The sequence below is a fragment of the Tauraco erythrolophus genome, chromosome 5 (assembly GCF_009769465.1).
Source record: "Tauraco erythrolophus isolate bTauEry1 chromosome 5, bTauEry1.pri, whole genome shotgun sequence".
Classification (NCBI taxonomy): Eukaryota; Metazoa; Chordata; class Aves; order Musophagiformes; family Musophagidae; genus Tauraco; species Tauraco erythrolophus.
Window position 1 is genome coordinate 81129255 of NC_141469.1, and position 23444 is coordinate 81152698.

Consider the following 23444-nt stretch of genomic DNA (forward strand, 5'->3'; position numbering starts at 1 on the left):
CCTTGTACTGAAGAATTTCTTCCTAAAATCTAATCTAAATCTTTTCTCCTTCAACTTAAACCCATTTCCCCCTGTCCTATCAGTGGGCACTCTTGTAAAAAGTCCCTCCCCAGCCTTCCTGTAGGTTCCCTTCAGGTATTGGAAGGCAGCTATTTGGTCCCCCCGAAGTCTTCTCCTTTCAAGGCTGAACAATTCCAGCTCCCGCAACCTGTCCTCGTAGCAGAGGTGCTCCAGCCCCTGGATCGTCTTTGTGGCCCTCCTCAGACGACGTAATGGTGCTTCACCTTCTATTTCCAAGTAAGTTGTTTTTAAAATGTTTAGGTTTCCCATAGAAACATCATCTCACTTTGGCATATGACACAAAGACAAAGCTTGTTTCAGCATGGGGGGCTGCTGTAGCCTGTGAAGCTGAAAGTCTGAGGGTTTGGCTGTCAAGAAATCCAGGCCACTGAGCGGTGCTGTGGGCAGATTGCTAAACATTGGGCTTGTCTGTCAGATGTGGTTTAAAATGTGGCTGGGACCTGTCTGGGATCCTCTCACGGTCCAAGCAAGTATTAATTTTCTTGCAAAGCACCTAGCAGCACCTGCGTTTTACAGTAGGTGGTGTTTGAACAAGCTCTACTGATGATGTCCATCTGTTGTAAAAGCCAACCAGGCTTTTTGCATCATCCAGCCAGGAGGATGATGCTTGGTGGTGGTGCTGGGGGCCTGGAGCACCTGTGGGGAGAGCGGCTGCGTGTTCCTTTGGTCAATTGGAGAACTTGGAACTGGGGGTTGTTTTCTTGCAGTGATCAGTTTTAATGGGCAAAGAGATGAGCATATTGGCTGATGCACAGCGATCTCTGGTGCTTTTTGAATTGGGTATTAACCAAATCTGACACACTCCTGAGCACGAGGAAAAACTTAAAGATGAAAGGGAAATGATAAATGGAATTTGCTTAGAAATGCTTTATTAGGTCCTCAAAAAAACTACCTGCAGTTGCAGGAGGGATTTTTCTCATTCGAAACTTGTCCTAGTTGAAAGAAAACACGAAATACATGTCTGTGCCAATATTTATAGGTTATATAAAATAAATAGGGAAAGTGACAGTCATGAATAAAACTGAACAGTTAGAAAATGCAGATGTTCATAAAGGAATTCAACAGTTATCTGAGCGATACCCTGGGCCAACAATACAAGAAAAATCCTTCAGTTTTTACAGTGTCCTGGAATCAGAGTGGAATCAAAGCAGCAACAGAATCAATGAGGTAAGGATGAAAACATGTGGAGAAAATACAGAATAAACATGATTAATAAATATTGCTGCAGGGTATCAGGAAAAGGGCAGGTTGGTTGATGTTTTTCCTTTACATTGATATAGCACGACAGAATCATAGAATGGTTTGGGTTGGAAGGGACCTTTAAAAATCATCTAGTTCCAGCCCACCTTCCACTAGATCAGGGGCACCTTCTACTAGATCAGGTTGCTCAGTGCCTCCAACACTTCCAGGGATGGGACATCCACAACTTCTCTGGGCAACCTGTTCCAGTGCTTCACCACACCTCCCTCTCCCTGAAGCCTTCTCTTCTCCAGGCTGTACAGCCCCAACTCTCTCAGCCTGTCTTCATGGGAGAGGTGCTCCAGCCCTCGGATCATCTTTGTGGCCCTCCTCTGGACCCACTCCTTCTGATGATGAGGGCCCCAGAGCTGGACATGCTCCTCCCAATGGGGTCTCATGAAAGCAGAGTAGAGGAGCAGAATCATCTCCCTGGACTTGCCTGGCCACACTTCTTGTGATGCAGCTCAGGTTGGCTTTCTGGGCTGGCAGCACACATTGCTGGCTTATGTTGAGCTTCTCATCCACCAGCACTCCCAAGTCCTTCTCCTCAGGGCTACTCTCAGTCCATTCTCCACTCAGCCTGTACTTGTGCTTGGGATTGCCCCGACCTACGTGCAGGACCTTGCACTTGGCCTTGTTGAACTTCATGAGGTTCTCACAGGCCCACCTCTCCAGCCTGTCAAGATCCCTCTGGATGGCATCCCTTCCTTCCAGCGTGTTCACAACACCACACAACTTGGTGTCATCTGCAAACTTGCTGAGGGTGCACTCGATCCCACTGTCCATGTCACCAACCAAGATGTTAAACAGCACCAGACCCAATACTGACCCCCGAGGAACACCACTTGTCACTGGTCTCCATTTAGACCTCTAGCCTTTGACCACAACTCTTTGAATGTGACCATCCAGCCAACTCCTTATCCACCGGGTGGTCCATCGGTCAAATCCGTGTCTCTCCAATTTAGAGACAAGGATGTTGTGCAGGGGTCAAATGCTTTGGACAAGTCCAGGTAGATGACATCAGTTGCTCTTCCCTTATCCACCCTGTCATAGGAGGCCACCAAATTTGTCAGACACACTTTGTCCTTAGTGAGGCCATGTTGGCTTGTCACCAGTCACCTCCATGTGCCTTAGTATAGTCGCCAGGAGGATCTGCTCCATGATCTTGCCAGGCACGGAGGTGAGACTGACTGGCCTGTAGTTCCCTGGGTCTTCTTTTTTTCTCTTTTTAAAGATGGGGGCTATGTTTCCCCTTTTCCAGTTAGTGAGAACTTCACCAGACTGCCATGACTTCTGAAATATGATGGATAGTGGCTTAGCAAACTCATCTGCCAGTTCCTTCAGGACCCGCGGATGCACCTTATCAGGTCCCATGGATGCACCTTATCAGGTCCCATGGACTTGTCTGCCTTCAGGTTCCTCAGATGGTCTCGAACCTGATCTCCTACAGTGGGTGGTTCTTCATTCTCCCAATCCCTACTTTTGCCTTCTGTGTCTTGGGCTGTGCAGCTGGAGCGCTTGCCAGTGAAGACTGAGGCAGAAAAGTCATTGAGTACAAATGTAGAAATGTCTTTTCCAGCAACATCTAGATAGAATTTCAAAATGGCACTTAATAGTGTTAAATAAATAAAACTGACGGAATTACTTGTTTCAAAGATAATCAAGAGGACTATCTGGAGGTTGATGATATTTGTTCTTAGTGCATCTCGGAATATGAGTGAAGTTTCAGAGACGTAGAAAAAAGCTTTGGGATTGCTACAAGCCATAAACCATGAATTTGGATAACTGTGACCTTGTTTAGCCTGTCATGAATTTTAGGCAAAATCATGAAAGAAATGATGTGGTACATGATCAATAATCGATGAAGTGGCTGTTATGTGAAAGAGCATTCTTTTGTATTATAAAATGTTTGTTTTTTGTTTGTGTTTTCTGTTGTTGTTGTTGCTTTCTGCAGTTACCAGACTGGGATGAAAAGATTCAGACAATTTTTAAATTATTGTTATTTTTGAAGGTCAGAAACTCCCTGAAGAGTGGGTCCATTCTTTCTCACTGGAAAGCTTTAATCCAGCGCCAGGTGCTGTTACGAAAGATTAGCAGTTGCTTAGGTTAAATGCTTGAGCTGAAAACAGAATTTAATGGGGAGGTTCACTTCCATTATTGTCTTAATATCCTTAATATGTTCTTTTGGTTTCCTGGTGGTGTAGTTGGCATGTATTTATAGATGCTGTTTTCTTGTAACATGTACCTTGGTTAACCATTTCCCCTTGTTACTTTTGCCGTTGCATACGGTACTTGGTTACGTTGTTCTGCCTTTGTCTCAGACCAGGGCAAAGATAGCAACACAACAGTGAAGAGGTCTTCAGAGCACCTATTGCTCCTATCAATGCACCCATCTGTAGTCATCTGAGTGTTGTCGCAGCGACTTGGCAGCACCTGTGTCACCAGTTTTGTCTGATGGGCTGGGGATCAGCAGCAGGAGCATTAAGAAGAGCGTTTGGTATCGTAGAGCTTGTCCTCAGTGTCATTAAATGATTGGTGGCAGCAGTAGAGGGGAGCGGCCTCATCAGTATTCTTTCAGGGTGCAGCTCTGCAATATTTTGTTCAAGGGATCACTGGGTTTGCTTGTGCTGATGGCCTTTGTTTGCTTCTGGGCTCCCTCCGAGCTGTTCTCCACAGATGGCAAAAGCAGCAGTCAGTGTTCCCCTCAGCAGGAGCCGTGACAAGTGTCCTTCTAGAACAGAACTTGAGAGGAGACTTGGAAGAAAGCTGTATGGCATTGGCTAATTTGTTGTCCTAAAACTGGTCTCTGGCAGAGATTTGACTCTGAACCTGTTCAGGACCTGCAGAGACCCTTTTGAGCTTTAGAGGGCACCTCTTTGATACTTTCTGCCACACGAGGAAAACTTAACTTTGCTCCAGTTTGCTGGAGCACTTCCTTGGAAGCTTTTCCAAATTATTCTACATCTTTTCCAGGAAAGAAGCATGTGAACGTATCTCAAGTTCCTTTCTCAGTAAGCGTTCATAGCTCTTTGTCAGTCTTTGTTGTTACCTGCTGTTTGCGTACCTGGGGGCCTGGACAATTTCTCTGCCAAATTACTCTTTCTTCAGCACTTTTACTTCTAATAGCCCCCTTTTGGTTTTGGACATGTGTAGCAGAGACCACTTTGGTGACCTGTGGCAGTGTTAGGTGCAGAGGAACAGGCCAGTGAGTTTCTTATTCTCAGTTACGGACAGTTGGGGTTTGTAGCTCAGAAGCCTTCATGTTGTCAGAATCACAGTTTTCTTTCTTATCTTCTGAGGGTAAGTTGAGTCATCCAGGAACTTGCGGATTGAATGTTTGAGGACATGTTCCAGTCGAAGGATCGGGTTTACATGACTCTGCTTCCCAGTCAGATGTTACAAGATAGCGAAATGAAAGCCCTGGTTTAGTTGAATTAGCGCAGAAAAACAAAACTTGAAGTGAAAAACACAGAACTTTAAAATTACTTGGTTTTACTCCTGCCAACATTGAGGAAAGGCCGTCTTACTATAGGAAGTAGAGTCACTAAAGACTGAAAACGTCAGTTTTGATTACTGGTGTGCATCGTAGCCAGAAGAGAGGTGCCTTTGGTCTGGGCCACTCCAGCCAAGGAAACGTGCTGCAGCATGAAGGGAAACAGCACCGGAGGGCGTCAGGAGGAAGGTGGTGAGTCTGTCTGCTTGCCAGGACCTGTTCTTGGGGGTCTGCTTTTGGAAGCTGATCTTGAGATTTCTTGATGGGCTCTGTGAGTGCAAAGTGCTTCAGTGTTGCTCGCTCTTTGTGTAGCTGCTTCCTCCACAACGTTGTGGCTGGCTGGGGACCTGATTGACTGTCGAGGGGAATGGATGTGGCAGAAAGGATGTTGCCCTCATGTATTAGAACCACTGGCCTGTGGATTGAGCCAGACTTTGTGGCCCAGTGGGTACTTGGGAAATCCAGAATAGGAGCTCTAAATAAGAATGACCGTGGCCTGGCGAGGAAGCGTGGTGTTGTCACGAGCTGAAAGTTTCAATCCTTTTTCATGGTGGTGAAAAATCAAAACCTTAAATGCTGGCCTCTGATACCTCTTTGCAAGCATTGTGATTGCCAGGCTTTTGCCAGCATTTCGTGTTGTAGCAGTCTTCCTTTGCCTGTTGTAAATAAGCTGGATACTCTGGCATGTTGGCCCTGTGATTCTGTCTTACCAGCTAGCAGGTAATATGCCAGGATTTCAGCTTCAGCCCACTTCCCAACAACTGTAAAGGAGTGGTGGTGTGAGCCAGCCCTCAGCTGGTTTCCTGTGGACGAAAAGAGTGGTGTCGTGGTTTTTTTTTGGACTGAGGGTCGAGACAAGAACCGAGCGGGAGCACCCACCAAACATGGTCTCGGGCAAAACATGACTCAGGCTTTCTTCATAAAAACAAAACAATTTATTAACAGTTACTTAACAAAAGACAAAAGGGAACGAAACCGGTTACTTGAGAGGAGAAAGAGAAAACAAGGCCCGATCTTAAAACAACAACCTCCCCACCCCCTATTTTCCTTTCGTTCCTGACTCTGCCTTCCCCCCAGCGGCGCAGGGAGACAGGGAATGGGGGAGTACAGGTCAGTTCATCCATGTTGTTCACTGCCGCTCCTTTCTTAAAGGAGGAGGAGTCTTTACACCACTTTTCCCTTGCTTCGGTGGATCCCCTACTCACAAAGAAAAAGTCCCCAAACTTTTCCAAAGTAAGTCCTGCCCGCAGGATTGCAATCCTTCCCCATGGATCGCACCAGTTCGGGCTTTACCAGTCTCGGCCTCTTAGGGAGCTGCTGCCACTCGCGTCGGCGTGGGTCGTCCCACGGTCTCCAGATGCCTCCACGACCTCGTCGTGCATTCCATGCCCCATTATCAACAGTACCTGGTCGCGCATCCCCTGCTCCACGACCTCTCCTGGGCTCAGGCATCTCCTTCCCGACGTGGGTTTTCTCCACAGGTCACGAGTGGGTCGCTGCTCCGCCGAGTACACCCTGGCTGCAGGGGGGCCGCCTGCCATCTCACACCGATTTGCAAGGGAAGCCTCAGCTCCAGTACACCTCCTCCTGCTTCATCTTTGCTGACCCGGTCGTTGTGGTTGTCTTCTCTTAGATATTAATCCTCTCTGGGGAAGCTCGGCCCGGCGGGCACCCCGGGAGTGGGGCGCTTACCGAGTCCCCCATGCGGCTCCCCCGGCGCCATCTTGAGCACATGGCGCCGGCCCGGGCCCGAGCGGCCGCTCGGCCGGGAGCCGGGAGCGAGGGCAGGGCCCTCCTGCTCTCTCCTCGCTCCTGAGCAAAAAGCCCTTTCCCGCCCCTTTGTCCCAACTTAAATAGGGCAATTCGCAGAGGCGCCGCCTTGGCTCAACCTCCCCCGGGGGGGATGGGACTCAGATCTGGTGGCACAGGGAGCAAATCCCCTCCCCTGCCACCAGAACACCCCCCCACACATCAAACTATCACAAGTGGAAAGCTTGATCTCTCATTAAGAGTTGTTCCACGGTACTGGTAGCATGGTAGGAAGCTGTAGCTGGGTTGCCCAGCCTGATCACTGGTGAGGAGCTGAAGATAGCAGAGGAGCTTCCATGAAGAAGTAGGCCCAGTGTTTAGGACAGTGGGGTGGTTTGTGTATCTAGCCATCTGCTACCCATCTGGAAGCGCTGTGGCCACAGAGTTTGACTTGTACTGTGACAAAACGCAGAGTGTCTTGCCTAGGATGCTGAAGTCAAGAAGACAGTGAGGTGAATGCACATCTGAAGGAGAAGTGAGGTATTAGTCATGCTCCTGTCTTTGTAGCAAACATGGTTGTATTAGCTAGCCCAGAGGGTGTGGTACCACTCTGTGTGCCAGCACAGGTGCTGACTCAACTGGAATGTTGTCAAGTGCTGCTGCAGGCCACAGGTTAAGTGATGCTGAGTCAGTCACAAGTGTTTTCCCTTGCAGTGTGTAATGAAGCCCACTCATCTGCTAGTGCTCTTCGGCACTGTGAAAATAGCAAGGGTAAATGGATGGCTGAAAAACTTCTACAGCAGTTGCTTTTAAATGAGTCCATGGGGAAACCTCTGCAGGCTTTGGAGAAAGCACACACAGCCGAGCTCTAAGCGGGGCATCAGCCTGCTTCAGAACCCTCAATACAGAAAAGCAGCTCCTCGTTAATTAACTTGTGCTGTCTTTTGCTTGTAGCTGTAGCAATCTTTTGAAGCCAGCAGAAGTTCGGACCGCACCTTTGGCAGTTACTCCAGAACTGCTCTGTTGTGCGGGATGATCGTGTGCTCCATAAGAGCCAAAAGCTGTGGGTGGTGGTGGAGTATGACCGTTGCACCCTGAGCTCGTGAATGGGCAGCACCATTCCTGTCACTTAGTTGGAGGGAGCGAGGAGAGTTGCTCTTTTTCCTTAAATGTGGGAAAACGGCATTTCATTGGCTTAGAAAAGAGAGAAAAGACTTCATACACCACCACGGGCAGGTAAGATTCTTGTCCTTCCTGCAGTCACAAAATCTCAAAATGCTGCCTAGAACTTCCTACTATCACATTGACTTCCAAGTTTGTAAATACATCCCAAGATAACGCAGCTGTGGCAGCCAATCTATAATCAAGGGCAGTTGAACTTTCTGAATAATCCTTTTTACATCAAATGCAGCGAATATCTGTAGTGTTCAGTTGTCCCAGCTTGCTTTTGCTGCCTTCCACAAGTTTCCGGTGTTTATTGCTGCAGTACAGTAGCGAAATAATGTAGCAAGTTACAATTACTGCAAGTGCAGATTAAGCTTAAAATTATTTCAGGTTTTGATCCTCACTGTAATCCATTTTAAATTTAATAACTAAACTCAACGGAGCGTGCCCAAAAGGTTCCAGGAAAAAAATGTTTAATTAGATAACCTTTCTTATTTTACCATTGATCCATTTGAATATTGCAAGTGTTTCCAGATAAATCTGTGCAGTCACTGTCAAAGTGACAGGAAGCGTGAGTAACACTCTGAAGGACAAACCCATTAAATCAGCTTTTAAGGATGGGTTTGAGGTTGTTGGTTGGTGCTTTTCGACTGTACCTCCAGCCTCAGTGCTTTAATTGCTAATGGAATACGCACCAGGCTTCCTGCAGTGTGATGTAGGGCATTAGAAGAGCCCACTGTGGCGTGGGCCTGGCCAGTGCTCCTGTTCACCCCACCACAGTGCAGAGGTGCCCTGCTCTGAGCAGGAGCCTGGCAGCTTGCTGGGAAAGTCTTCCTGAAAGTGCTAATGGAAAAAGAATTAACTCCAGAAACTCTGTTCTTCCTGTTCATGCACGTCTTGAAAAACTTATTCCTGACTTTTGAGAACTTAGTAACACCCTTCTCAGTTTTGTTTCCTCAGAGGTAATATGGGATAGAATGGGAACAATACCCTGTGCTACAACGTGTAGTGAGGTCCACATGCCAACTTACTGTGCTGAATGAAAACATGGCTGAGTTACACCATTACTACCTTCTTTTTAACAGTTAAGTGAGAGAGGTTTCTCTCTATAAGCCAGGTGTAGGCAGGAGCTTTCAGGCAGCGAATTCCTGGGTTCCTGCAGGACTGTTTTTTTAGTTTATTCCATCATACTTGAGAGAGGAATGGCACTTCCTTTCTGGGCAAGGAGGTGTTAGGATAAATCTATGTCTGAGGTGAGCAGATATGATGACGAGGCACATAAATGTATCTTGACAGTTACCTTTTAGGAAGAATACATCTGCTTTAAACATTTCTGTTGTTATCCGCATCACATACGCTTTCTTTTGCTAAGCCTGGTTCCTCTGTATGCTGCTTTTATCCTCATACCTGCAAGAAGCCTGACCTTCTCCATCAGTACGGGAATGAGCGTGCCCTGTACAAAGAGAGTAGAGCTGTGTGTTTTAGCGCTTTCTTTTAGTTGAGCTGCTTGAGGTGAACACCAGGCTCTCCAGTAGGTTTGCTCTGCCAAATGAGAACTACACAAGAAGAGACAAATGTCTCCTACGAGATGCTGTGCCACTTTCTGTGGTGTGTCCTAGACTAGCTCGTGTGTGTTCTACCTCCTCCTCTTGCCTAGTCCTGACAAGTGCGTGGCATGCCTGCAGTGCATACGTAAGATGCTAAGGGTTAATGCAGATGGGAAAAGTTGTCCTGTTATGTGACTCAGCTGTACCAATTGAGGGTTCATATTTGAATTAGTGAGAATACTTTTAATATTTTTCTATTTCTAAGCACAGGGGGGGAAGACCAAAGCCTCTTTAGTTAAATGGACTGAAACGGAGATGCTGCAAGGAAAGAAGCTGCCAGACTGTCATTTAAAGTACTTGACTACGCAGGACCTAGGGGAGTTGGCCCGCTGTTGGTTGCATGGTCATGAGCCTGATGAATAGCTATTATGCAGCGTTTGGTCATGAAGTGCTTAAGGAAATAGAGACCCAGGTGCCTTCTGGTGGTTTAAAAGCAGAGCTGGTCAGAAATAAGGCTGAAAGCTGTGCATCAACAGCCAGGCTGCCCTGGTGACCTACAGGATTGTAGAAACCTCAATGTTAAGTCTCTGCCAGCTCCCCAAGCTGTGCTGGAAATTCTGTGGCAGCAGAACGTGCGTTTGACTCAGGCAGCAGCTCTGCTAGGGCTCAAAAAGCTCCTCCAGCCCCAGAATATGAGAACCTTTGACTGCTTCTGTTACAGCTGGAACGCTCAGAAAACACTGGACAAGTACGTGAGCCGAACAAAAATCCATACACCTTTGACATGGCCTTGTAGGTGATACATGCAATAACTGAAAAAGAACGGCAGTTTTACTGTTATGCATCTTGTTTCTCTGGACGTAATTAACATACTCAGTAATTCAGCTGGACTTAAAATTATTTCCCAAGGTTTATTTTCATTACTCATGTTTGAATTCATTACAGCAAATACTGCTCTAGCTGTTAACAATTCTCAAGGCCTGTCTTGATTCACTTTCTCAGGAGTGACACCCAGGTTTCTGAAGACAGAGCTGAGCCAAGAACAGTGATGTCAACCTCCAGCTTTGTGCCAAGAAAACTGGCTGCACGTGAGTGGCAATGGGTATGGTGCTGCTCGCTGTGTTTTCGTCATGAAATCTGGTGTCTGTGTTCTTAGTAGGGCCAACATCTGGAACAGGTCCATGTTAATGCTGATATGGTGAGATCAACATGAAGAAATACTGCTTAGGAACAGAGATATTAGAGGAGTTTCTAGATAGCCCAAAGAACGGTCTCAGAGTTCTGCTGAGATGCTGAATAGTTGGTTTCAGTGTAAATGATTCTCTGCTGCCTAATTATGAGAACTAAAAGGGACCATGAATCATGGGCTTTTGTTCTAAAGCACAGCTACTCAGCAGTAGCTCATGCTCCTGCTGTCCCACCATAAAAGATGTTTAAGCTTTAAGGTGGCTTGTAACCCTTTATTTATTTTAGTACTTGGAACTCGGCAAACTTGTATCAATGTCTAAAACTGACATGATGAATCTCCAAGAACTCTACTTGAAATGTTGTGCTGGGTTTGTCTGGGGTAGAGTTAATTTTCTTCACAGTAGCCAGTATGGGGCTGTGGTTTGGATTTGTGCTGAGAACAGCACTGATAACACAGAGATGTTTTATTCATTGCTGAGCAGTGCTTACACAGAGTCAAGGTCCTCTCTACTTCTCACCCCACCCCACCAGTGAGGAGGCTGGGGGTGCACAAGGAGTTGGGAGAGGACACAGCTGACCCCAACTGACCAAAGGGATATTCCAGACCATATGATGTCATGCTCAGCATACAAAGCTGGGGGAAGAAGGAGGAAGGGGAGGATGTTCAGAGCGATGGCATTTGTCTTCCCAAGTAGCTGTTATGTGAGATGGAGCCCTGCTTTCCTGGAGATGGCTGAACACCTGCCTGCCCATGGGTAGCAGTGAATGAATTCGTGTTTTGCTTTGCTGGCGTGCACAGCTTTTGCTTTGCCTGTTCAACTGTCATTATCTCACCCATTAATTTTCTCACTTTGACCCTTTGGCTTCTCTCCCTGCTCCCACTGGGGAGGAGTGAGCGAGTGGCTGGGTGGTGCTTAGTTGCTGGCCGGGGTTAAACCTTGACAAAGACATGTAAAAATTACAGCAAGTGATTTCATTTTGGGTTTTTATTATAAAAGTAAAATAAAAATAAGCATTTAAAAAGGACACTTTTTTTTTAAAAGGAACAGATATAAAAACCCCTATTTACAAATAGAAAAATGCCAAACTTGAAAAATTTTTTGCATAAGAGGCACCAAAGATTAAGTTTAAATACATTATTTGAAAATATACAAGATTTGGTTTTTTAGGATTCTGTTTTCTGAGTTGTCATGATTAAAGTAATGATTTTTCTCTGCAAGCTATTTTATGAGCTCTTTCATGCAACTGTGTTGCAAAAATTATGGAGAGCAGCTGGAAATGGTATCCTTTGATTGCTCTGTGTGCCTTACCTCTTTATTAATAGTTGGTATTACGCATTGACAAGGAGTGACTTTCATCTGTAAAAGAAAATCCTCGCAAACCGGGAAAGCTCAGGCAGTCATTCCCAGTGTCCAGTCCTGTGTATTAATGCAGCAGGAGAGCCCTGGTTATTGTAAATGGATAAAATTAAATGCACTTGAGGAGGGAAGCAGTGGCCAGGAGTCGCATGCTGGAGTCGCTGTTGGTTCAGGTTCGTGCGTGGTTCCCCCAGCGCGCTTCTGGTTGCCAGTTCACTTCCCTCCGGCTGGGATGACACCAGTGGAATTTTAAATGTCACATTTGTTCCCGTAAGCACACGTTGCTAATGGAATATTACTAGTTGGCTATATAATTGCTTTGCACTGAACTTTCATGTCCATAGCCCAGGGCCGTTTTGCCCAGTGTCACCGATGACTTGCTGTTCAGAGAGTCCGAGTAAGTGAAGCTCAGTTTGCGGAAGGAGGTCTCCACACCACTGTCACACGTGCTTTCGTTGTCCTGAAATTTGCTATTGTAAGGCTCACCTGAGGGAGAGGGAAAAGGGAAATTCCTTTAGTCATGTTGCTTTTAGAAAAGCCTAAGAAATGCAAACCAATAGGTGAAAGCTCTTCTGTAGGAAAATAACTCCAACTTTAGATATTATCATAGGAAAAGCTGTGCTGAGGGTTCTCACAGTTGACCGAAGCACATGATCTGATGGACGGCTGGCAGAGACTGGCTGCAGTTGGATCTTGGATGGGATGAGAAGCCTGGTGCTCTGCTGCCACTAACCCTGTCACTGCACTAGTCAGGACTCTGCCCAAGTGTGGCAGCAGCAGGACAAAAGGTTCTCTGGTGCTCAGATGCATAGTCTCTGTGCAAGTACACAGCTCCGGGATGAGGCTCCCAAAACTTTCTCTTGTTATTTCACTTACAGATTTCTTTTTGAGACAAATACTTGAAAAATTTTCACCTAGTAAGCATGCCTGAAACATGAAGAAGTCAGCAGCAGCTGCTGCCTGTGCAAGAGCTGCAAATGGAGTGCCTGACTGCAAGAGAACTGTATCCAAGTTGAAGGTATGACGTGGGTGCAGCGTGTCTAGAACACTCGTCATCGTCAGCGTATTAGAGTTCAGTATTAATTTTCTGAACAGCCATCTTAAAATAAATGATGTGATGCAGTCCATTCATGTTGCAAAGCAGCAGAGCCCCTCTTACCCTTCAAGATTAATCTAAATAGGTAGAACATGTCGCACATTTTTGGATAGGTGTGAAGGTTCGTTCTGTGACCGAACAAACAATTTTCTATAGGGAGTAAACCAGCAATGTCAGACCAGGTTGAAGTTACTGTGTTGTTTCTTTTTTCTTTGCAGAAAAATCTACAGTATTTTCACACAGGGTGTAAGTTTCCCTTCCAACCCTGACCATTCTATGATTAGTGTGCTGGCAGCACTGCTGGTGTTTGAACAGGGCACCAGGAAAAAACAAAGGCTTTTTACTTAATGGGGCCAGGCAGTGACTGAACATCCCTGAGGACTTACTGCCTTCGCACTACCTCTGTTCTCTGTTAGTACAGTTCCCTGCCCAAAACACCGCAGGACCTCCATGACTGAAGATGCTCGAAACTCAACTGGACACGGCACAGGCAGCCACATGTACTGTTATACTGGCCCTGCTCCGAGGGGTAACTGGACAGCATGACTGCTGGAGGTCCTCTGTAAACCTAAGCCATCCCAAATTTACCTGCCTACAGAACACTGGGCCATTTCGGAATGCCACACATTGCTGAAGGAGAAATGTAATACCAAAGTCTTAATGAGACATTCATGAATCCAAAATGCTTTTGTTTTTCCAGATTGGGGGGGTGGGGGCGGGAAGGAAAAAGGTAATAGCACTTGTATAGGCCTGGGAGATCATTCCCTAGTTTCTTTTGAAACTTATCGCCCGTACATCCAAGGAGTTACCATCAGTAAATGGCAGATGTCTGGCTTTACAAAAGGCAGCCAGTATAATCAATATTGTAATTCAGAGTTACTGATTCAAATCATCCCTTTTCCCCTCTCTTCTAGGTCTAGTGAACATCTACGACAAGAAAGTCCTGCCACAGTACAATATTTCTGAAACAGGCAAGCAGCTTGGGCATTGTGCGTAAGAAACTCTGCAATCTAGCAGTAGTACAAGGCAGGGGTGGGGGGAATAGAAAAAATTGTTTAAATAAACCTTGATGTTTTGCTCTCAATCTTACCTGTCTCTCCATTTGCAAAAGTGGGTGGTGATGATGACAGAAGAGCTTTTGCTGTATTGTACTCCTGGTGAGATGGGCTTTGGGAGATGGATAGTGCTTTCTGAATGATTTCAATGGCTTCTGCGTGATCCATCTGTCTCAAAGCAGCGATCAACTCTTGGACTGAACCACCAGAAACCTAAGAGAGAAGACACCAGATGCTCACCATCATCCAGGCTAGCTAAAACCAAAGGGCTGCACTGTCTCACTGTGCAGGAGGGGCAACGTTCTCTACCTGTCTGTGTTCTTTATAACTTGTTACAGCCACATTACCTCATAGTTATCCAGCAGAGTTTTTGATGGGGAAGGGCTCAACCTGAAGGCATTATTAAGTATGCCAAGACCCAGTTTTTGTGCTAGAGTGGACCAGTTTTTGTTTGGATCAGGTACTTCCAACAGTTTGTAAAGCTGCATCTTGGAACTTTCATTCAGCTGTCTCAAATGTCCTGGGGAATAGAGAAATAAATTAATTATTTACGCAAATCATGCACCAGTTCGTTTTTAAGCAGAAACAAAGCTGAATTAAAGAGTCTTCTAGTGTCCACCAATCCCAGTCTTTACTAACATATTGCTGTAACATTGAAAATAGACTCCTCTGTGACCTGCCTCTTAACAGAATCATGCTCGTTCTGAGAATGGGTGGGTGGGGGGTACTTCTTCTCCCTCCCCATTTCAGTTACAAGCTATTGCAGGGCAAAGTTTTCTGCAAGTGCCCTTTCAGTACTCAACTCCTACAGGGATATTGTCAAGTCGTCTTTATAGATGTTACCTTGTGTCAGTAAGTCCTCCGAAACCACTGCTGACTCATAAGGTTTGCCATTTAATATGTCATACACCTAAGAGAATAAATTAAAGTCAATATTTAGCAGAAGCCTGGTTAGCATCCATTATCCTGACAAGTTTCAGTAGTACTGTATAAAGCTCTAATTCCATCTGGAAATGGGCAATTTTCTCTGTCCCAGGATGACTAAAGATATTGTAGGAGACCTGCGCAAAGCTTGAGGGAGAAATCTTGAGAAGTTAATCTCCCTTGCCCTTTAGCTGTGTCACCTGGCAACTGTTTTCAAGATCCAGATGAAGCCTTTAGAGTAAATAGGAGGCAGTAGCAGTGGCTAAGTGAGGAGTTATTGCCTGTCTGCAGCTAGTAATTTAAAACACAGCCTGGGTTAAATTTTCACCTAAGGCTAGTACCGCTCCCAGCTCCTTGTGATTAGAGTTGCTGACTGCTTGTACCTTGCACTCCCACCAAACCAACTACGCAAACTTTGCTACTAGAGCACGGACTGTGCAGCCTAATCACTGTTTGGGGAGGACACGAGGGTGTTTTCCCTACACACAAAGCCTGCAAGTCTGAAGAACATGCAGCAAAGAAACCCACTAGAAGGTATCTCTGAATATGGGCCTTCAAACACAAGCTGCCCAATAAGTACTTTTCCACATGGAAGACTGTAGTGCAACTTTTTCAGGAAGTGCCTGGCCATCCCTGTTCAGTAGAAGCAGTCTGTGAAGTGGAGCTTTCTTCCAATGCTATTGCATGTTTGTTCTGTTGGGTTTTTTTTGTGGCTGAATTCGTTTAATTTTTGATGGCAAATCAGTAGCTTGCCACTTTTGAAGTAACTGTGGATGCAATGAAAGGAGTTGGCTGAGAGAGCTGAACTATCATGTATTATTAAAAAAAACCCACAACAACAAAACAAACAAAAAAACCCAAACCACATGCCTCAGAGTTGGCCGCCATATCCAGTGGTGTTGTTCCAGGCACGACTCCTTCATCATCATCTTCATCATCTTTCACATCGTCTAGATCAAACAATGGCTCAAAGTTCTCAATGTGAGGATTTGCACCTGGAAAACAAGTGTGCAAAAAAATTCCTAAGAAAAGGCTTCATGTTGGTTTTCAACAATATTTAAAATATGTATTCTAAGTTCTGAATGACAAATCTGCTAACTTAGCCACTCAGCCTAAATTACATTTTATTTTAAGTCAGCAAGTAGTTGTTAAAAATTTGAAGTTAAATGCTGTCACATCTCTATCACAGAATCATCTGGTTGGAAGAGCCCCTCAAGATCATCGAGTCCAGCCATTCACCCTGCACTCTCAGGGTCCCTAAACCATGTTGCTCAACACCAAATCCACACGGTTTTTAAACCAGGGACGGGGACTCCACCACCTCCCTGGGCAGCCTGTTCCAATACTTCACAGCCCTCTCTGTAAGGAAATTTTTCCTGATATCTAACCTAAATTTCCCCTGGCACAACTTGAGGCCATTCCCTCTCGTCCTGTCAACTCTCCACCATAAAGAGGGAAAAAATGACAAGCAGAGTGTTAGGGCCAAAAGAGAGACCTGTCATCATGTAAACGGACTTCCAGCCCCATTCTTGGCTCTCACACAGCACAGTGTGTGGTGAAGCAACGGTGTGGTGCTTCCTTTTACAGTGCCAGAGAAAGTGTGAGTAGTTATTATTAAAAGACCAAGCACACAGCCAGAGAGCAATGGGAGTCTTGGATTTCCGTTTCAGAAGAGAAAAATCAAGTGTTAAGGGTCTAAATACAATTGAAAAAAACGTTCCAATAAATATTGAAAACTAACTTTTCCACAGTGATATGAAATAGGAGACACTAACAAGCTCATGTTTCGGTGACCTATTTTTTTTTGCTTTTAAAGCCGTCCAAGCCTTATCGCAACCACGTAACTAGGTCTCTTCTCTGCTTCTTCAGCTATAAAAAACTACAAAAGAAATACTGAAAAAAACTTCCAAGAGTGCTCGAGATTTTCTTCTGGGCTAACATAATCTGCTTTTTTAGCCATTAGATGGTGCTGAAGAGTAGCACTGCACCTGAAAGTCACCCTTTCCTCAGGAAAAACAAACCACCATGCTTTTAACATCCAACTTCTTCTGCTCATTAAACAAGTTTGCTGGCACATTCTTTTCTACTTGTGGCCTTCTAACCTGAATTGCCACTGTGAAAGAAAACTCTTCAGCACATCTATTTTCATACCTGCTGCTTTGAGAACTGCCGCCAGTTTCGCAGAGCCCCTTCCAGCTGCTATGTGAAGAGGCGTCGTCCCATCATATGTAGTGCTGTCCACATCTGCATCACCCTAAGTTTTTATTGAACGACAAAAAGAAAAGTGCTGCTTGTCCGTACAACACAGCTGCAGAAACTCCCGTTCGCATAAACATTCCTATTGTGCAAACAAGCACAATTCCACGCCTGTTTGCGTAAAAACTCTCATCGCTGTCTCAACAGAAGGAATTAGAAAGTCACTGCCACTGCCTGCGTGCAGGAACAGATGGTGGTTGTGTGCTCCGGTGTTAGAGCAGGAGGGACAGGGTATAAACCCAGATACGTCAGGGAGATAAACGCACTCTGCATCCCACGTAACAGTTCTGCCACTTGATTACCTGCCATGTTTGGGGCCTGAACTGGCGTGCACAGAGATCTGCCTTCCTGCTGCTCCTCAGGAGAGCAAGGAGGCTGGTGGCACGTTCCTACACGGACAGTCAAGGAAAGCTACTGCAGCCAGCTGTGGGTGTGCAGAATTAGGCACACCGGGATCAAGGTGTTAAAGAGGGGAGATAACTGTTTATAGAGATACACAACTGTCTCTCTGCACATCTGCATGCACATTCTGCTTCACACCATGAAGTGATTGACTCGTTCATGAGTAATTTCATGGGCTGCCAGGATCACTCACTGCAAATTCAGCAGGGCACATGTGGTCAGGTCAGGGTCACAAACTGTAAATTCCTCAGCTGGTCAAAAGATTCACCAGCAGTGCTGAACAAGCAATAATGAATAACATTAGCGATAATTTTGCCATTATACTGATTTAAGTGATCGAGCCAATAAACAGGAAAACCCCCATGCGTCTGTTCCTCTGAAGCACTTAAGGTGTTTGAAGAGTTTTTAAACATATACGTGAAAAGACCTGGGAGAAAGAAATTTTGCCCTTACCTCAAGCAAAAGGCAGCCTGCCAAAGGGATGTTCTCGTGTTCAACAGCTAAATGCAATGCAGTTCGTCCAGATTTTTGTTCCTGAGCATTGACATTAACTCCAGCTGCAATCAGCTGTTTGAGGCAGGACATGCTATTTGCCATCACCACCATGTGAATTGCACTGAGACCTACAAAAAAACCCAACCCATCCATCATGTGCATTAATATTTGAAAAGTATGGAAACGTCAGAGTAACGAGTTTTGAAGCCGCCACGTCTATGAGAATTCTAAAATGAGTGAGAGTTACTGTAGTTATCTGAGCAGAAGTGACTTATTTTGCTTGCTTCTACACTAAAACATGGTGTTAATAAAAATGTTCTTTGTGCATAAATTGGAATTAGTTGTGTTACTGATGGCAAGTCAGAGCCATACATGAAAAAAACCCCAGCAAATTACAAGATGGAAAAGAAGACAGGAACTAAAGAGCTCACCTAGACCATATCTTTGCCTCAAAGGAAAGTAGCCTTAACAAGAAAATCTGCATCTTGGTACTAAACAAATAGGTACCCTGCACTGGCACCATCTGCTGCTGAACATCTCTTACAGAAAAAGTCTGGGGAATAATTGGTATTTTTAGTGTCATCCTCCTGTAAGGTCACACTGCCCTACCACCTCGAGATTACCTGCATCAGCTCGGAAAGAGAAGAATAAAGCCTTGTATTTAAAAAACAAACAACAACCCCAAAACAGCGAAACAAAAACCACCACACTCTCTGAGGAGCTTAACACAGTTTTTCTGAATCCCACAATGACATTTTTAGGTCAGACATTTTACAATCTACTAGAGCAGGAGTACTAAATGCAAATGACCTGTGCCACTGAAAAATGGGAGTATTATGTCTTTGTGGTTACTTTATAGGCTTCAATTCTGTATGGTCACAAAGTACCAGATATGAAACTCAACACTGGTCCAGAAATTATTTTTGAGCAGACTTCATTCACTAGAGGACGAAACATGTTCTTCTGGGGGGAATTTTTTTAAAAAACAGTGTTTGCATAAGGTGTCTCAGTAGGAACACAGTGCTTGAAGTTTTGTGAGATTGAAAAGAATGTACAGTAACAAAACTTCAATTCCATACTCTGTCACTTGGCCATTACCAATCTTTATGTCTGTGTAACCAGAAAACCTACATGTCTGTGTTCTCTCATCTTTCCGTATATATAAAAGCATATAAAAGCCAAGGACAAAATGTGCCAAATGGGAAAAGACGCTATTTCCAAGGTCTGTATCATCTACCTGTGTAAAACCACTGTGTTGGTAGGAATTGGGACATGCTTGTCCAGTAGGTAAGCGTAAAATACAGCCATTATCTTTCCATACCTTCACCATTGGCAAGGTCGACCATCGGAGCTATCTCCTTCTGCTGGAGGAGTAGACTCAAAATCTTGTCGTCCCCTTCAGTAGCAGCTAAATGTAAGACAGAATTACCATGGCGATCCAGAAGGCTGACATCTGCTCCAGCCTTCAGCAAATCTTCTACCACCTCTGCCTGCTTTGTGATTACTGCCAGGTGCAAGGGGGTCTAGAAGTGACAGAAGTAAGCCATGAGAAGATAAGCAACAGCTACAACACTTCCACAGAAATCTCTTAAACCCATAAAAGCTCCTAGCGTGAGGAGCTGTCACTCCGCTCCGAAGCTAACAGAAATGAAAAGTTTGCATACGTGCACATTTTTTCCCTACTGTATACTGCAAACAGGGTTTCTACTTACAGGAAATAAAAGCTGCCTTGCCAGCGTCAGCAGTCGCACTTTGGGAGGAACAAAGATGTTGCCTACTCCAGGGCACTGACCTGGCTACTGGAGCATTATGGTGCAAGGGACTCAGGAAATGAGATAATCCCTGTGACCCCCTGACACTGTAACCCTGCTTCCAGTTGCCTCCTTGCCAAGTTCATGCCACAGAGGGAGCACACGCACTTCCCAGGGCCTGCTCAAACCTGCCTTTGGCACTACGCTCTAATTTTGCTCCTCAATAGGGGGTCTGCAGCCGTGGGCTCACGATTTCCTTACCCTCAAAACGACTGCACAGAAGAGAATCTGTGCGTTTAGTGCAGAACGACTGTGCGTTCACACAGCTCATGTCCAGCCAGCTGATTCCACTTGCACGTTCTCCGTTTCTGTGCAAAGACACCTGCAGCACCAAGAAGCTCTCGGGCTGAGAGGTTTCAAATGTTTTCAACAGTTGACAGTATACTGCGTTCTAGGCAGTCTGGCCAGTGAACGGCTGATGTAGGACATACTCAGAAATGTATGTATTTAAAGAGTAAGGCATTCCAGTAAGGTTTGGGAAATCATATTTCCAACATTAAAATAATCTAAAAATTGCACGAGATACCACCTCCATATCATTATCCTTATATGAACAGAGGACTATAAAAAAAAGACTAATTCCAGCTCTGTACAGTAAGCCTGTGTTTGTCAATACATTTGTCAACATATTTGCCATTGATTACCGAATCGATAGGGTACACGTATGACTCAGCTTTCAGAATACCTGTGCAGAAGGAAAATCCTAGCCCAAGCCTACGTTCCCTCCCACCACTGGCGTAAGTTTGAAGTAGAAGGTAGGAATAGCTGGAGAGGTCCTGGTAGTTAGAGATTTATTTCTTGTATGGAGCACAGCTTTGTTTCCTCTTTCTGTTAAACAGAGGGCTTTCATCAGCCTCCATGTTTCAATCTTGCTTTATATGAGCGTAAAAATGAAACGTGAAAGAGAACAAAAAAAAGTAAAAATAAACCCTCTGGGACTACCTGTGTAGAATAAAATCCTGCCTTTGCTCTTCACTGCAAAAGAAACGACAGAAATGTCAGAGTGCTGTCGTGTAACGTCCAACTGGTTACCTCTGGGACAACCAAATGGTGGGCACAGGTGAAAAGAGATTCTTTTCCAGGCAGGTTTCACCACTGCTCTTTTTAAAGCTGTCTGAGTTACAATACAAAAACCACAAACTCTGTCATAGATGAAGTTCAGGAGAGGGCATTGTGCCTGGCAGTTAAGAGTTCTTTTCACACTAGGTAAAAGACATGGAAATAGGTTTGGTTTGGTGGGGTTTTTTTTGCTATGATGTGAATCTAGAAATGAAAAGTAAATTTTGGTGCTCATGTGATGGGCACAAATACCATCTGGGCTATAAAAAAGGGCATAGTTTGTTACAGCTTCCACATGCCTACGGATAACTGATGACGCAGCAACTGACTCATGATCTCGAGTTATCCTATGCTAGAAAGGTCAAAAGAGCCCAGAGTTGGCATGCTGTAATCCATACCACTGGTTTAGTAACAGCAAAGCCAAATAATGAAGATGTGAACTGAAAAATTCCGTATTTCTGGCCTTTTCTACAGTTAACCCATAGAGATGTTTCTGTTAACATCAAGCAGAATTATAAAGCAGTGAAAACCTCCTCGTGCTCCTCCACCACCTTACAGCATGTCATTGTGTTTCTAAACTTGTGCTACAGACTAATCCGGGCCCATTCCAACACACAGAAGAAATACCAGACAGACGGTAAATTCTGCAATTTCTTTTTTTTACTGGCTGAACAATCAACACCACTTATGCCACCACAACAGGGTACCTGATAAAGGTCGTTTCTCATGTTAATGATGTCATTATAATTCAAAGCAGGCATCACTTCCAAAAGGTTTTTCACCAGCTCAGTATGAAGGTGGATAATTGCTAAATGAAGGACACTGAAACAAAGAACAGATCAACAAATTCACTCTATTTTCAAATTTATTAAAAAAAAATTAAGGTTTTGCCATAGATCTGACTGAATTCTAACTGATATAAACACTTGACTGTTAGAGGTCATGATTTCAGCACTAATTATCAGCACCTAAAATGAAACCCAACATTAAAAGCAGCTACTCAGAGATAACTGTGTTTAACTCTTCAATCACAAAAGCAGACTCAAGATGGCTTTTGCTGGTCCTGAGCATAACTTAATTACAAGTCTAATAAACACAAATTCTGTTGCACAAAAGAACTGTTTCAGAACTTGTTTGAAATCCCCAGATTCTTTGCTGCTTTGGCTTTTTTTTTTTTTGCATGTTTTGAATTATGCAGCACATGAACACGTCTTACTGTCAAAACCTTCCTTCAGAATTTCCACAGGCCTCTCTGCCACCAAAGCAGATTTTCCCCTGGGGGTTTCCCCAGAGCTGTGGGTTTTTCTTTTCTTCATTATCAAACAGAAAAATGACTAAGGACTCAGGCCCAGTGACTAACAACCACAGGATTTGCAGCAGTGGCCAGAGGCGTCATGCCAAAGGAAAAGCCTGTTTTGGGACACAAGTGACCCTGCATCAAAAGACACTTCATCACTTCTACCAGGTCACTGCAATGACCTTTCCCGTACTCTTCTCCAGAGCCAGGTCCTTCAGCAGCCAGAGTGGCTGTACTTGCCAAAAGACACCAGGAAAAAAGCAGGTTGTGAATCCCATCACCTCTCTCCAACAGAGCTGGAGTCGTCTTTTTCCCTTAAGACTTCATCTCAAAGTCACACCCTTTGTTCTGCAAGATGCCTTGCCAAGCTCTCCCTTAACAGATGCTGGCCAGCTTCTAGACTCTTCTCTTCAGCATATTGCTGCTGACACACACATCAACATGAGACATGTGGTGTGTTTGTTACACTGCTCCAGGCATACGTGACTGTACTCAGATCTACACTTTCAGCAGAAAAATAAACAGAAGTTCCTTCACATTTGGGGCACAGAGTCATTCTGAAATTGAGACTGAGAGCACTCAAAACCAGAAGATATTTTAAAAAGGGAAAAAAAAAATACAATTTCTAAACCAAACTCACCCTCAGAGGGCCTGTTTTATTAGTTCTGGACACTGCCATGGGCAGTACCATGGCACTTTCCCTCCTTTGACATTCCTGTGCTCTTCAAACAGTCCCACCACCACCATAAAAGACCTGTTCCTCTGCTCTCAGGTAGATGCTTTTTATTATGCTCTATCATGCTGACATTTCATCTCCAAATCTCACCTCAGAAACTAATTTGCTTTTAGTTCTCTTTTCTGTACCAAGTGTTTTCATTTTACCCTGCCACTACATGTGATGCTGTAAAGACATGCTGACTAGACCACGCACGGGCAGTCAATTCCATTTCTCCAGCACTCTTACCTCAAAAAAAAAAAAAAAAAAAGCATTTCAGCACCGCTGTGGGGGCAGAGTGCCGTAATACTCTCAGGCTTCCGGAGAGCGATGGTACTGGTATAAACACAGCAACAGCTGGTGTGATGGAGTTCCCACTGTCAATACACACTCACTACAATTTAACATGTTTGGTCTCAAAGCCATAAAACACAACACAGGGTCCCACTAAAGGCATTTTCATTCCCTGCATGCTCCTTTGATGAAAGATGAACAAAATTGTTCACAGCAACATT

The 23444-nt window shown here is 44.8% G+C and overlaps 1 protein-coding gene and 1 long non-coding RNA gene across 6 annotated transcripts in view; one reads left to right on the forward strand and one right to left on the reverse strand.

The window, feature by feature from the left end:
• Positions 1-94: 94 nt before the first annotated feature.
• Positions 95-13999, forward strand: LOC147528757 (uncharacterized). 5 transcript variants are annotated; one of them, XR_015222168.1, is made up of 5 exons: positions 95-297; positions 3642-3817; positions 10276-10375; positions 12698-13558; positions 13830-13999. It is a non-coding gene; the product is annotated as an uncharacterized LOC147528757 (long non-coding RNA). The 5 variants fall into 5 exon arrangements; XR_015222169.1 differs by lacking the exon at positions 95-297 and having other exon boundaries at positions 2700-3817; positions 12698-12837; positions 13332-13558; XR_015222167.1 differs by lacking the exon at positions 95-297 and having other exon boundaries at positions 2700-3817; positions 12698-12837; positions 13337-13558.
• Positions 11430-23444, reverse strand: part of NFKB1 (nuclear factor kappa B subunit 1) — a 62679-nt gene continuing 50664 nt past the window's right edge. Inside the window, exons 16-24 of the mRNA XM_086612190.1 lie at positions 21625-21739; positions 19369-19570; positions 18006-18175; positions 17046-17148; positions 15765-15889; positions 14814-14880; positions 14318-14490; positions 14006-14183; positions 11430-12305 (exon numbers count right to left, since the gene is read on the reverse strand). Coding sequence (XP_086468316.1) covers positions 12118-12305; positions 14006-14183; positions 14318-14490; positions 14814-14880; positions 15765-15889; positions 17046-17148; positions 18006-18175; positions 19369-19570; positions 21625-21739 — 1321 coding nt within the window. The 3' untranslated portion in view covers positions 11430-12117. The remainder of the gene's footprint in view (positions 12306-14005; positions 14184-14317; positions 14491-14813; positions 14881-15764; positions 15890-17045; positions 17149-18005; positions 18176-19368; positions 19571-21624; positions 21740-23444) is intronic.